Source organism: Fusarium odoratissimum (genome assembly GCF_000260195.1).
Source record: "Fusarium odoratissimum NRRL 54006 unplaced genomic scaffold supercont1.34, whole genome shotgun sequence".
In the NCBI taxonomy this organism is placed as follows: Eukaryota; Fungi; Ascomycota; class Sordariomycetes; order Hypocreales; family Nectriaceae; genus Fusarium; species Fusarium odoratissimum.
This window is the reverse complement of record NW_022158717.1, coordinates 147,843-162,459: the sequence shown is the minus strand read 5'-3', so window position 1 is coordinate 162,459 and position 14,617 is coordinate 147,843. Positions and strand designations below refer to the sequence as shown.

At 47.1% G+C, this 14,617-nt stretch overlaps 4 protein-coding genes across 4 annotated transcripts; 2 read left to right on the top strand and 2 right to left on the bottom strand.

Moving 5' to 3' along the window:
- Positions 1-86: 86 nt before the first annotated feature.
- On the bottom strand, positions 87-3,704 carry FOIG_13582 (uncharacterized protein; the record flags this gene model as incomplete). Its single annotated transcript, XM_031214740.1, has 1 exon — positions 87-3,704. One exon carries the CDS (start codon positions 3,702-3,704, stop codon positions 87-89), a length of 3,618 nt encoding a protein of 1,205 aa, XP_031055537.1.
- A 693-nt stretch (positions 3,705-4,397) lies between these two features.
- On the top strand, positions 4,398-9,865 carry FOIG_13581 (uncharacterized protein; the record flags this gene model as incomplete). Its single annotated transcript, XM_031214739.1, has 4 exons — positions 4,398-7,371; positions 7,434-7,945; positions 7,996-8,393; positions 8,455-9,865. The coding sequence occupies 4 exons, from the start codon at positions 4,398-4,400 to the stop codon at positions 9,863-9,865; spliced, it is 5,295 nt and encodes a 1,764-aa protein (XP_031055536.1).
- Positions 9,866-10,507: 642 nt separating this feature from the next.
- On the bottom strand, positions 10,508-11,735 carry FOIG_13580 (uncharacterized protein; the record flags this gene model as incomplete). The annotated part of the gene is made up of 2 exons (XM_031214738.1): positions 10,508-10,986; positions 11,603-11,735. 2 exons carry the CDS (start codon positions 11,733-11,735, stop codon positions 10,508-10,510), a joined length of 612 nt encoding a protein of 203 aa, XP_031055535.1.
- Positions 11,736-13,098: 1,363 nt separating this feature from the next.
- FOIG_13579 (uncharacterized protein) lies at positions 13,099-14,133 on the top strand (the record flags this gene model as incomplete). Its single annotated transcript, XM_031214737.1, has 2 exons — positions 13,099-13,171; positions 13,229-14,133. 2 exons carry the CDS (start codon positions 13,099-13,101, stop codon positions 14,131-14,133), a joined length of 978 nt encoding a protein of 325 aa, XP_031055534.1.
- Between the last annotated feature and the right edge of the window lie 484 nt (positions 14,134-14,617).

The window sequence follows — 14,617 nt, the reverse complement described above, 5'->3', positions numbered from 1 at the left end:
AAGTCTTGACACTACCTCACAGTCTGGTTCTCTAAGCTTCATACATGCTTCCAAAACTAACACAAGAATAAATGGCTATGTTAATCTCAGTCGTCGGTCACACTCTGCTTCAGTAGTGTGTAGTGATTTATAACTGGCTCTCCCGCCGGACTTGCTGGCGTGCTATACCACTCGGTCCATGTGATGAATACCTTTCCCACCTCCATCGGCTTCACCTGCCCATCGATCACCACTCTTGTTACGACATTGACTGGCGAGATATTTGCCTCTGCAAGTCGGAATGATAGTTGTGACGAGCTAAAGTCATTAAGCTGCAGCGCATCGTCAAGTGTAGAGGAGCGCGGAACGACCTCAGCATGCAGCATCGGCAGCTTCTCATCGGTGAAGAGAAAAGGTACAAAGCGTTGGTTGTTGAGCATGCGCACACCGGGTCCATCGTAGTTTGGGGTCAATAATGCCTCTTTGTTTGTTGCTTTCGGAACAGACTCAATAGGGATATCGATCACCACTTTGAGAAGTTTGTAGTCAGACGTGATTGCTGAGGGCTTTTTGCGGATGCTGAAGATGAGATCGAAGTAGTAGTTATTCTTGGTGGGGATATAGTCCGTGGCACTGTACTTTTCGAATGGGCCGGGAAAGCGTTTTGGTGGATCACAGTAGTCGACGTAAATCTTCATGTCGTACCTAGACTGTGGCGTTGCAAAAGATCTTATAGAGGAGCTGGCGAGTTGAGTGACCAAGAGTTTGTTTGTAGGTTGTGGAATTATGGCGGGAGTTGATGTATGGGGCCGCTGGTGAGCTGGTGACGGGACTGACGACAGCGTTGTGGGTGGTTTTTGGGTTGCTGCTGGAGGTGGAACTGTTGGTGGGAGATCCAACCCGCTTGGTTCTCCTGGCTTAATGGGCTTACTAGGAGGTGGAGTAGGAGGCTGTGGTGGTGATGGAGTCGAGGATGGATTGCGAATGAAAAGTTGACGATCCCTTGGGACGGGAGTAGAGTCAACACCTGGTGGAGGTACTATCGTGAAATAATATCTCGGGTCATTGAGTTCTAATCCCGTCTCACATGAATTGGGCGTCGGGTCAACATACTTCCCTGGGGCCGCCTTATTGAGCTGCTGATTGACATCCATCGCAAGCTGTCGGATCTTGATGCCTCTTGAGTCCCAGTCAAGCCAACCTCGCGACATATCATCGGAAACTTGAGCCCCATCAGGAGAAATGCCCGGGGCAACTGTAAACAGCGTCCGGAGCAAGAAAGTGATGTTCCCTGATCCTGTGGCGTCAATAGCCTCACCCAAAGCAAATCTCTGTTGATGCTGCGGTTGGGATAGTTCGATACAGTCTAATTCTTGCGGTTGACGATCCAAAAGACACATGAGTGTTTGATCATCCCATTTGGTCCATCTACAGACCGGGTACCTCTTATCTGGGTTCTTCCAAGTAACAGAGATCTTCATGTCTGGCATAGCCTTGATGACTTTGGATCTGATGAAGAATCCATAACAAGGAACCTGAGGTTTATACCCAGCATCAGGAACAGGCGTCGAAAGGTACGTGTTGAATCGTGTCTTGATCTGCCTGCGGACCACATCATCATCTGCATCCAGGTGATTGGCCACTGACAAGGCCCCGTCAAGAAGGCAATCCAGCCAAAAGTCATCGATATAGAAGAAACGAAGCGACTCTGGGGGCAGGAAAGAAGGCTCTGGTAATAAATAGTGAGACGGGATGCCCCCGAGTGAGAGCTTATCAGCTAACCAATCGTGAATTATAACCCAGTCACTATTATTAGGACCTTGGAGATTGAATCCATTGTATGGTATTGGGGTGCCTTTTGAGTCTTGTCCCGCAGCTGTGTTGGAGCCTACAGATTTCTCGATATCGGATTGAAATGTCAATGCCACTCCCGCTTCGCTGACACTAGTTATTGCCTCGCGAGTGCTTGGTGGTCGGACCCTTTGAGGAGTGCCTGGGACTTCATGGCGCGCAGTAGCTAGAGCTTTCAGATTGCTGATAATTGACTTGACACCTGCAACAACATCAGCTGCAGCTTTCATGTTATTCGCCTTCATCATAGTCGAGTTCACCGATGCATTCCGTACAAGAGATCGAAACCGCATCAAGGCAGAGCTAAAGGTCGTGTCAGATATGGCCAGTAGTTTACCTAATTGCCAAGCAGACGAATATGAAAGATCCATCATTCCGGTTGTGGAATCAAGAATCTGATAATCCTGAGATGTAAAAGAGCAGTCTTGAATCGTATTTGGCGCAGGGACTGCCGGAGTTGGCAGCGGCACCAGTGGTCCTCGGGTGAATGCACTTGTTTCTTCGCCTGTTTGCGTTCTCCAGCGTGAGATTGTATATCCCATTCGAAGTCGATCAGCTAGTACAGTAGACACTTGAGATTTGATGCTGTTATCCTCTGACGCGCTGTTCTGCTTATTGGCTAGATCGAGACCAGCAAGAACCTTGTCGTCCACTCTAAGCATCTGCTGGTTCTCAGTCAAGTTTCGTACCGTCGTTACAAAGTTGACGGGGTTTGGGGGCAGTGCTGTGTAGATCCAAGAGAAAAGTGATATCATGCCAATGCGCTGGCTAGGCTGGTCTGTTGTCCATGTATCAATCGTCGAGTCTAGATGCTCGATCGACACCAGATGGCAGACTTGGGTGCGAGGCTGAGAAATGTTGGTAGGAAGCTCAGTCCAGACATTATTCACCAACACTTTGTCTCGTAGTGCTCCTGATCTGGATGCAATAACAACAGAGAAGATTCCCTGTTCTTGGACCCCAGCATCTGGACAGCCTTCGGTATTGATCTCTCGGACATGGGACATGTACTTATACTGCTCTACGCCATATTTATTGGTGGCAGTATCAGCCCTTGTTGAGTCCGTGAAGAGCTTTTTCACAAGAGACTTCTGGGGAAAGATGACATTTGTTTTGTCTAGCGTGCGTAATATCTCGTCGTATTCCTGCGGCAAGGGATCTGGTAGCTTGCCAGTGGCTGGGTCTTTGTAACCAGCCGCATAGTTGATCCTTGATGTTTCTGTAATGTTTGCGAAGTAATCGGCAACGGTCATGCTGAAGGTGCCATTAGGTGTTTGCGTTTTTAGATCAGCCTCAGATGTAAATCCCGGAAGGCCTAGAGCCTTGGCTTCTGCAATATCCGTAAGCCGTAGATCGTCTGGATCAAAGACTAGAAGGGCCACCCAGGGAACCATTGAACGAGCCACTGTTTCAGTCTTGCCGTCACTTCCAACTACAGGGCCAAAGTCGATTCCGTCAGTCATATTTGCCGTCACTCCTGGTGATATCTCCCACGGATAATGAGGGTCATTCAAGACAATATGAGGCAGAATTCGAGCCTCGTCTTGGTGGCCATCGGGAGGATAATGCGTATTGATCAATTTCGTGTCCAGACTAAAACGCGGCACTATGACCTCGAATCGCTGGCCGGCCAAGCCCAGAGCGCTGACGTCAGGTTTTGTGTTGTACAGGGTAAGCTTCTGAGTGCCAGATGTGATGGTTTGCGTTGCGTTGATTGTGTAGTCTTTTGCTTGGAGACTTGGCTTGTAAAAGCTGTATAGTCGCATTTCGCCTTTTTCAAGGAGTGGCCTGACTGGGTCTCCGGTTTGGGGATCTCGAGCCTGCTGGATGACTTGGGCCATAGACCCTTGGGTGAGCAATCGTGGACTAGACATTGTGAAAATGAGTTAATTGACAGTGATGTGTAAGATTGGAAAATAAACAAATATCTTGATTTGGTCGTTCATTGATAGCTCAGGTCCATAACATATCGAGTGCTGGAGTTGCATCAGGTTGTGCTGGTGATAATGTCGCCATCCTCAGGCCAAAAAGTGAAGGCGTAGCATGTGAATCGATGCGTTACCGGAACAGGCTTCGGGCATGACCACCCACACTCTCCAGGGATGAAAACAAACTATCGATTTACACCTCAGCGCTAATGTAAAGGGGCTGAAGAGGGGTAATCCCGCCTCCTTATCTCCTAGCGTCTCGGAACTACCCCAGCAAATCAAGTTATTGCAACTTCTGGCCATGTAGCTTTATACACTAGGTACTTCCAGTGCCTCTCGTATCTGGTGCTTCAAGTACGAAAAGCCATTAAGCCAAACACCATAGTCACATTTTCAGCTCCTGCATGCTGGTCAGCATACCTCTCAGCAGGCTGGGGTCTAGATCGTCCACACGGCAATGACGGCTTCTAATTTATGGCGTCGGCATTGTAACTTTGTAACTTTATCGATCAATCGATTCTGAACCTGGCTTGCTCGATACCGCACGTCATGATCTTCTGAGTCTCCTCGATATTGAGAATGCCCAACACCGACGCTGGTTTCTTGGAACATTAAAGCTGAATTTATTTATTCACCACCATGAGTGAAGCCGTAATTCAAATCTTGGACGACTCCAAGGCCAATGTTCTTCCGAATTGGAGAGACTTCCTCCAAGACCCCCAGGTCGGCTGCCAATTGGACGTAACACCAAATGCAACGGGAGGCGATCCAGAATTAGCCTGCACATTTACACAAGATGCACTTTGGAACGTCAAATTCGATAGCTCTGCAAATGACGTCCAGTTTCACACTGCCGACTACAACGTCGACAACAGCGTCATTATTGGGCTTCCTTCAACTTCAATATTATCTGGATCAACTACAACGCCCGCCCTTTTGGATATTCTCCAGAAATTCAGAGTTGCCGACCGCACCGGCAACATACCATTTGACAATGGATCATATCCTAGCCAAGATGGGAATCCCTCAGCCGCATCTCTCTCATCCCCAGGCACCTTGATGCAAAACATAGTCAAGGCCCTAGGACCTGGCCTGCCATTTCAGGTAGATACGACTGCAGAGCGTAACGCATTCTGGGTTACGCCGGGTCAAACCATGCGGGCTGATGTGTCTCTTACTTTTGTCCCATCTGGAGATGCTGCTACAGCTTTGCAAAACGTTTCAACGAAAATTTACTCTCACCTCGGCATTAACTTGTCGACCTTGTTCAGCTCCTTGAAGATAGTGATTCAGAAAACGTCCCTTGGATATGCTGTTTCCAGCGTCAGCGAAGATGTAGACCCACCAGTCACCACCGCATCTTCCATACATGTAAATAGTTATTATTCACTCGGCATACAATTTGTCGCTGGGCCGTTTCTCTTTTGGGTTGCTCTTGACGGCGGTGGTATGAACTTGTCGATTCTTCAGAACCCAGACTCTTCTTCTCCAGCCAACTTCTTTACACTTACTGGGCTATCTGAGGGCTCGGTAACACCAGTTCTAGGTCAGATTATTTCGAATCTACATCTTTTAAGGGTCTCTGCAACAGTGGATGCCGCTGCTGGCACCTATTGGTCAATATTATTCTCTATGGAGTGGGGAGCGTTCAACATTTCGCTTCTATACGATCATTCCAGCGCTACATTTTCTGGTGGTCTTATCCTCGATGGGTTCTACACGACTTCTGGTCAATTTCTGCAGCCAGCCTTTAGTGTCAGCCAGGCTATCCTTGCCCCGGCTGGCACAGTCACAAAGCGCTTTTATAAGATACGAGATCTTTCTTCGGAACTGTCGAGTCTGCCCAACTCCCTTCCAACTGTTATAACCGCAGCCAGCATATCGTACCAGATAACGTCAAAAGTATTATCTTTGTCTGCGAAGTTGATTAGGCCACCACCGCCTCCTACTACCACTGGACCACAAGTTCCAGCTCCGTTCGTCTGGGAAGATCTTGACGTCAGATTGGCTGTTGGACCAGGGTCGTTCTCATGTACACTGGCTACCGACTTTCTGTTGACGAGTCCACTGGATCTGAGCGACTTTGGCATGATTGGCCTCAACGTTTCATATCAGAATAAAAGTTGGCTTCTTTCTGGACTGGCGCAGAACATCAACGGCGCCATGCTATTTGGGTGGTTTGACCCCAACTACAACGAATCGCTTCTTTCTGTTCTTGGGAAACTTCAGATTCCTGAGGTTCAAGTAGTTTATACCTACGCAGATGGTGGAGCGGCTACAAGTTTTGCCTTTGTTGGTACCATCCAGGTAGGGCTGCTACAGCTGCGCCTTTTCTATCAATATGTCAGTTCAAATGTCACTGGTCAGACGGCCGCACAGGCAACTCCACCAGGGTCACAAGGCACTCTGCTACCAGCAGATGCCCCTGTACCTGTCCTCACTGTACAGGCAGCTGGCGGCCCAGATACGCCACCTGATAAGAAGGTTCAGACAGACTGGACATTTGAGTGTGATCTAGGAGCATCTGCCCCCAATGGACAGACTGCGACTTTGGGTGCTGTAGTCAATTCCATTGTCCCTGGAGCGGCAGACTCTCTCCCGACCTTTGTTTCTGGAATTGAGATCCCTTCTGCTGAAGGAGGTCACAGTCCGGTTTCTATAAAGGTCGCAAAGCATGGAACAGAACAGGTCGCTTTTGCATTTCAAGTTGAAATCGAGCATGTCAGCTTTACCTTTGCTCAAATAGGAGACAAGGACCCTACCAAGACCAAGAGGCTCGTTCGTGTTGCTGTTGGGAATCTTCCAAAACTATCAGGTATTCCACTGATTGGAGACTTGATACAACCTTTCGACGCTCTGGAGTATTTGTGGGTGAGCGATTCTGGTGGTCTTCTAAAGTCCGAGGTCTCTGCCTTGAACCAGCAAGTTATGCCTGTCGGTAACCCTCTTTACTTTTCAGCCACCGTGGACCCATCAGCCAGCGCCAAAGCCTCGACAGCTGATAGTGTCGTGGTAGTTCCAGGACATCACTTCATTGTGATACAGAACCAGAAAGCTGTCCTCGATCATGTCTTTGCAACTGCAAAACCATCTGTACCTCCACCCAAAACTCCAAATACACCATCAGAAGCCCTGACAGCTGGGGTTACCGTTTCTGATGACGAACCATCCGTGCCAGCAAGTCCCCCTTCAAAGGGCGAGTTGACTCTTAGCCTCGGCCCGCTCACAATCAGTGCCATTTCGCTGCAATATCAAGAACAAGGGGATGTGCCACAGATATCTATCACGATGGATGCTACGTTTGCCATGGGCCCAATTCTGCTTGAACTTATAGGTTTCGGATTTACAGTCCCATTAGACGGTGGTATTACACTGGATAATCTTGCGAGTCTCGTAGGCAAGATGTCACCCGTCATCTCCGGCATGGTTGCTTCATTTAATCAACCCCCTCTTCTGATAGCTGGCGGATTTGAGCATATCGTCACCAAGACTCAAGATACATATCTTGGGGCGATAGGAATATCATTTCCACCCTACAACTTTATAGGTATCGGAGAATACGCTGTTCTTGATGGTTTCAAATCCATCTTTCTTTACGCCAAACTCAACGGACGTGAGTTTCCTCTCCTCTCTATCAGTACCCCAGCCCTCGGCTATAAATGTTGACAATTATAGCACTTATTACTCTTGAGTTCGGCGAGATCTCTGGCATCAGAATGGGCTTTGGTTACAATTCTTTTGTGACTCCCCCAACAATCGACCAACTAACAAGTTTCCCCTTCATTGACGACACAGTGACAGCTAGTGCTGGTAGTGATCCTTTCCTAATCGTACAGACCATGACTCAAACCGGTCCTCCATGGGTAACACCAAAAGAAGACGAATACTGGCTTGCAGCGGGGCTATCAGCATCGCTTTTTGATTGCCTCACTGTTACAGCGGTGGCGATGCTAGAGGTCAAGTCTGGTGGATTCGACCTCGCTATTTATGGTGACGCTGTTGCTATGATGCCGCCAGATGCCCCAAGCAGGGAGTCCTGTCTCGTCTATGTTGAGCTAGCTATGGTGATCGAATTCAATATGGGACAGGGATATTTTCGCGTCGAAGCAGCTTTGGCACCAACATCTTTCCTACTTGTTCCCCAATGCCAGCTCACGGGAGGATTTGCCCTGGTATACTGGTTTGGAGTATGTGAGATACCCAAGGCAATATGAACAATGAACTAACCTGGCTATAGTCTAATCCACATGCTGGAGACTGGGTCTTCTCAGTTGGAGGTTATCACCCTCAATATCAAGTTCCAGACTGGTACCCTGTACCACAGCGTCTCGGAATATGTTTCACAGTTGGCAGCTGTTTATCCGTTGTCGGAAACTGCTATTTCGCTGTGACGCCCAAAGTCGTCATGGGAGGTGCTTTGATCCACGTTAGTCTCGATCTTGGACCTTTGCAGGCTTGGCTAGATGCTCAGTTCGACTGCCTGATTAACTTCCACCCTCTTCACTACGTGGCACAGTTCAATGTATCAGTGGGCGTGTCGTTCAATATTGACATCCTGTTCATTCATATCCATATTAGTGCCAGTATAGGTGCCTTCTTGGTTATTCAGGGGCCAGAATTTGGAGGAACAGCCCAGTATGTACCAATTTCTTTATTATTTCATGGCAATAGGAAACACTGAACTAACTTTGACCAGTGTCGACTTTTGGGCTTTTGGATTTACTATAGATTTCGGAGCCAGTCCTAAGGCAAAGGATCCTCTCTCTCTTCTGGACTTCTGGAAAATGGTGCATCAGCCCGGCCCAGACGTCCCTTCCAAGAACGCTATTGACCCGGAGCGTGTTCAATCTGTTATTTCCTATGACCCCCGTTCCGATTTGGAGGGAACCATGATTCCTGCACCTAAGGGAACAGGCACCGTGCCCCGTCCATTACCAGCTCCAGAGGTAGTCGAAGCAGCTGCCTTAAAGTTTGCTCTTGAGGACGGTAACTATCCAAACCCTCTCAAGCTTGAGCCAAAACCAAGCCCTGCTCCCGCTCTCTCTGGCAACATTGCTCGAGTCACAGCAGCATCCGGTACCGAGAGCAATGCGGTACCCGATAGTAACGCTGGTCAGGGTACAAAGTGGTTCGTCAAAGGTGGTACCTTCAAGTTCCGTATCCAAGCAGACTTCGCGCTCAGTTATGCTTCGGTGGCTCCGGCCTTGATACAAGCAGAAGATGGCGCTGGAGCAGAAGTGCCTGTACTAAATGGTGGTCCTCATCCTACCAAGACAAACATATTCTCACGGCCGATGCAAGTCACGACAGATATAGTCTCTGAATTGTCTGTTGTCATTATGGAGACTGTTAGTGCCAAGATTATTGGTGGCTGGACAGGAGCATCGTTTGATATCAAATCTGTGCCGACTGGAACATGGGGCAAATACTCAACAGACACAGACCCTTCTCAGAGCGATGCATCATCACTGTTATCCCACGACGGTGCTACAGTGCAACTACCCATGGGATTGCTACTGAGTTCACCAGCACCTATTCTTGCCCTCAGCACTATACCCACGTTTAGCGCAAGTGATGCAGCGAAAATGGGTGTCGTGGACCTCCGATTTATACCTACTATGCCTGGTACGAATTGGTTTGTTCCTGGATACGATCCAATCCGCAAGGCAGTACCAGATACTTCAGTACCCGGTGGGCTAGATTACGTCGCTGTGAGCCCAGATCTGAATGCCAAATCAGGGGTTATCATGGCACCGACTCAAGTCAGATACACCCCAGCAGAGCTTAGCTCAAAGGAGATTAGCGAAACAAATCAGCAGCTATGGGATGGCATGGGAACTGATTGGGTAAAATATGCTAGTGACAAGAAGGCTCTAGTAAATGATACGACAGATGGGTTGCTAGTGACGGTCGAGAAGATTTTCGGATGGGCAAAGCCTTTCCCAGCCACTTCAACTGCTGCAGCAACGTCAGCTCCCAGTCCATGGCAGCTTAAGGGAGACTTCCCAGCAAAGCTGGTGCGCAGTGCCAATAAGGATGGTACAGTAGTCAAGGGATTAGAAGCAACATATCTTGCACTCCCACGGCACACTGTAGTGGTTGTATAAGAGAGCTAGCAGGATAAATTTGCATTATGTTATTGGCTTCAAGATGGGATATACTACTAAAGGCATGAGTATGACCTCTTCCTAAATTAACACCGTATTAAAATAAACAACAATTGGGATTTTAAACTAATCGATAACCTATACTTAAAATACTAAACCTACTAAACAATGGCTAGTACTCCTATAATTATTATCATGAAATCGGCTTGGAAATAGGGGATAAGAAGGAATAATCGGAATTGTATTAAACCACCAAAGGGTTCAAGAGTACACTAAGGAGATCGTTGGTGGTGTTATGAATGGGATTCCTGCAAATGCAGTTGCTGGCGGTAAGGCAGAAACTAGTTTGGAAGGTGCTTAATGCTGATTATCTGTTTTAGTTGTGGGTGGCCTTATGTGTGCAGTGATGTAACTATGTCCAACCAGGATGAAACGGGCTGAAGGTGGAAGAATGTTATATAATTAAGTTGATTAGTCAAGCTGGCCAATAGACTATACCCATAAGACTAATTAGTTCTCAATATCACTGGCGAGGAAGGCTAATACGCTACCACCAATTATTAAGTATCTAACCATGGTGAATCTCAGAGTCAGACCTCTCCGACTCTTCTCAGCATCTTTCTAGGCCTTTAGAAGAGCCTTTTAATCGGTTTTGGTACGACGTGCGACAAGTTGTTGTTGCTGCGGGTGATTTGTGAGGCGAGCTACCTCCTTTTGAAGCGCATCACAGGACTCTTGCACGTCTTGCAACATCATCTCCTTGTTTTGAACTTCAGCTTCGAATTGGCTTCGAAGGTTAAGAATTCGCTGCTTCAGCGCTCTTGTCTCGGTTTGATGTAGATCTACCATTGTCTTGACCATGGCTCGGCGACCCTGCTCAGTCTGTTGGATTTCTTTATCCACTTCAGCCTTCAGCTCCTGTTGTTGAAGAGAATACTCCTTATCCGAGCCTAACGATGTTCTTTCTAGCTCGGTATTGAGTCGTTTGAGCTGATTGTTATGTTCCAAGCGAGCTTTGTATAGGTACTCAGCGGCTGCTATTCCTGCGGCTGTTTCCCCTAAGTTCTTCTTCTCATCAACGACCTCGCGTTGTAATTGAATTACACGCGGCGAATGATTCTCTAGTCGTCAGGCCAGGCTATTGACGATCCGTTGTCCTAAGCCTGCTTTACTGTAGCCTCTTTCGTAGTGTCGAAACATTGTTGCTCCTTTGGTGACAAGATCACCGAAAAGTCTTGATTTATCAACAGCTCAAGTTCTCGCCCTTCAAAAATATTCCTTTCCGTAGAATTTGGAGATTCAGGCCACATAGTGGTAACGATGGCGAGATTATCATTTGAAGCAAATCCAGAAACGGCTTTCAGGATTCTTAAGCTCCTTAAGTTTGACCCGGCCATTTGGTTATTTGTGATAGGATATAATATTATAATACCGCTGATTGGCACACCATTTGCTTACGACACACCGAGATAAGTTGCTAATATCTCTAGCGTATCAATATCAGAGCGAGTTGTGTCGTTAAAACCAGGGTATCTATGAGAAAGGTGCGTTGGCCATGTCTGGTGTACTGGAAAACACCCATGGAGCTAGTGCCTGTTAATTAGTAAGATATTCTGTTAATAGAAACGTTAATTTGCTAAGTCGTAAGCGTGGAATAGAAGCTGCTTTATTACTCACATGAATAAAGCCCATAGCCTACAACGACGCTATGACCTGTGCAGTTTGAGATGAATGTACTCTTGCCAGCTCCTGTCAGGCCCATAACAAACAAGAACTTGTCTCCTAGCTCCGGCTGGTTAAGACCAAGAAATGTCTTGAAGCATTCAGCTTGATCAACCAATGCGTCAGCACCAAGACTGGGGGTACTCATGTCGGATATTCCAATAGTTAATCTCTAGATTATTAATAACTGAGAGTGGGAAACCTCGATAAGAGAAAAGGCATATGCAAGATCTTGGCCAAAAGTCAAATTGAACTCTGTCATGGTACAGGCTGATTGAGAGTGCCTTGAGAGTGCCTTGGTAGTGAGGCAACCTTTGAGGGGGTTTGTCGATGGCTGTACAGTAGGTGCTTAGTCCACTAATATAATCTGCAGTGTGTGATTCAACCAAGTAAGCGTGCATATGCACGTCGGTCACAAGCCTAGATGGTCAGCCCGCACTTGACAACCTTCTGCCAAAAAGGTGAAATCAATCGCAGGACTTGCCTAAAAATGCGATAGTAGGTACTTTCTAAGTCTGAAGAACTTATATTGCTTTAATTATTTTATTGGTATTGCATTTATTAAACTAGATCTTTATAGGTCTTGTAAACTCTACCAGCGTTCGGGTAACCGAGGAGCCAGCTGCATGTATTGGCTGCAGGGAAAACCAACAATGATAAGGCGCAGCAATAGTGATGGCGTGCAAATATGTAGCCCTCTTCTCGGCAGACGACTGCCTGATAACTGTACAGCTACGCATATAAGCAAAGACTTCTCCATAATGGTTTTATATAACCAAACCTAGCCTCCCAGTCAAACAGGCCGCAAATACTAATATAATCAGAGACAGAACTAAAGGACACTTAAATATATTTCTATCCTTAGAGCCGAGTTCCTGCTGCTCTAAGCTAAGCTGCTACTAAGAGAGGGCTAAGGATTCGAGGAGTAAGCTAAGCAAGGGACTTGCCTATTATTACCTTAATTTTAAGATTAACTCTAGTATACCATTCCTATATCATAGGACATGGCTTTTAGTAGATACTATAGCAATTGAATTAATTCTTATATATATATAAAATTTATATATTAATCTTTTTATTTTTTTTAAAAACGAAAAACTATTAAGAACCTAAGCTGAATAACTTTAATTAAGAAGTTATATAAACAGTAGCTTAATAATATAAAAAATCAGTTGATAGGCCTAATAAAGGCCATCGACGTACTTTTGTAATTTCCCTGAGTATAAAGCTAGTGAACCAAATGGCACGTGTGGTGTTGACTATTGGGCGCTACTGCAGGAATCAACCCCAACACCGTTAGCTCGCGTGGATGACAATCGATAGTTCTGTCTCGGCTATGGAAATGACAGGGTTTAATGAGAGCTGAGATCAATAGCTTCATAAATTTTGCAAGCTAGAACATCCAGGCGCCAAGCCCTGACGGTATAAGAAGCCACTTCGACCGCCACTGATGCATTGTCTGTTTTTGAACCTGTAGGCGATTTAATTCTCACCTTAGTCTTTCGTTAGCAATGCGCCTTTACGCCTCGTTTTCTCTAGCCTTCGGGCTTGTGGCTGCCAGCCCATGCAAGCCGTTGACTTCAGGTATAGTGACCTCGAATGGACATTTTATTGAAGTACGGGTTAACTGAGACAAAACAGGCTCAACCGCTGTTTCTGCGACTTTCTCTTCCTCAGTAACCGAGATCTCCAGCACGTTCGCTGAGTCCGCGACTTCTACAGTCGAAACTCTCGCTACTGAAACTTCAACTGTGATTGAGTCTGAGACATCGACTGCGATCGACACCACCGCTACTGAAGCCTCAACTTTTGTTGGTTCAACTAGCACCGAAACTACCGATGCCACTATCTCGGCTTCTGAGACGTCGTCCCAGGCCACCTCTGGCACGGCAGTATTCACATCAGTGACTTCTGCTGACACGACCACCACCGGTACAACCGAGACATCCACCGCCGAGACGTCTGCAGCTACGACGACCACAGTTGAGACTTCTACAGCCATGACAACCACCACCACATCAGAAGAACCTGGTCCCACTGATCATCTCCTCATCGCCGGTCTAGGCCCCGCTCAAGGCCTTCCCCTGAAATCGACGAAGCAAAACGGCGATTTCATGATCTTCGGTCAACGTTCATCAAGGTGGACAGTCGGTCGCTTCGTCGTCGATCCAACCACTGGATACCTCACCCAAGACGGCATTCCCGTCTGCGCAAGTTACCGTGGCATGAGTCGAAACGCCGCCCTGACTCCTTGCTCAACCGAGTACAATTTGTATGGCACGGCTCGTCTCACCTGCGCACGAAACCCTGCGGCTGGTACTGCTCTTCAGTGCTCTGCTGTAAAGTTGAACTGTGTGCCGAACGGACCAGGTGACAGCCAGATCTGTAGTGTTTCGACTGAGGCCAGTTGGAAGAGGTTCTTTGTCAGTACCGGCTCCGACTACACTGTGTACCTCGGTGCTGACGACTTTGCATCGCCGTCCTTCGTGTCTGTGGGCATTTTCGTTGATCGAGCTCCGACTGCCGCTGCTCCAACAGCACCGTAGTCTAGAGGTGAATTACCAGCTGCATAGAATCATAAACGCGCTTTTACTTCTCTGTATCTATATACCGACAATGCATAGATAACATTTTATTATATCACCTTCTTATTGTTAAGTTGTGGGTTTTCTGTTGAATCCTCCAGCCCCCAACAATAAGACACTTTTACCTTGGTCCGACTTGCTTACATACTCAACTCACTCTTTGACATTGCCAATATGAGAGGGTTATTAAATCGAAGCACTGAGGTCTTACCAAGAGTTACTGGTTCTTTGTGTTAACCGGATCTGGAGTTTCGTGATTACGCCAAGTCGCATCCAGATTATGACAGCGATTCCACGAGTAATAACAAGTATCTATATAAGGCCAGTACCAAATTTCCCACTGGCGCCAATACTTATTGCAATTCCGACGACTATAACGGCTCTTGTCTTACGGCCTAGCTAGTCTACTAAGATGTCAAAGCCAATCATACCGACGATTATACCG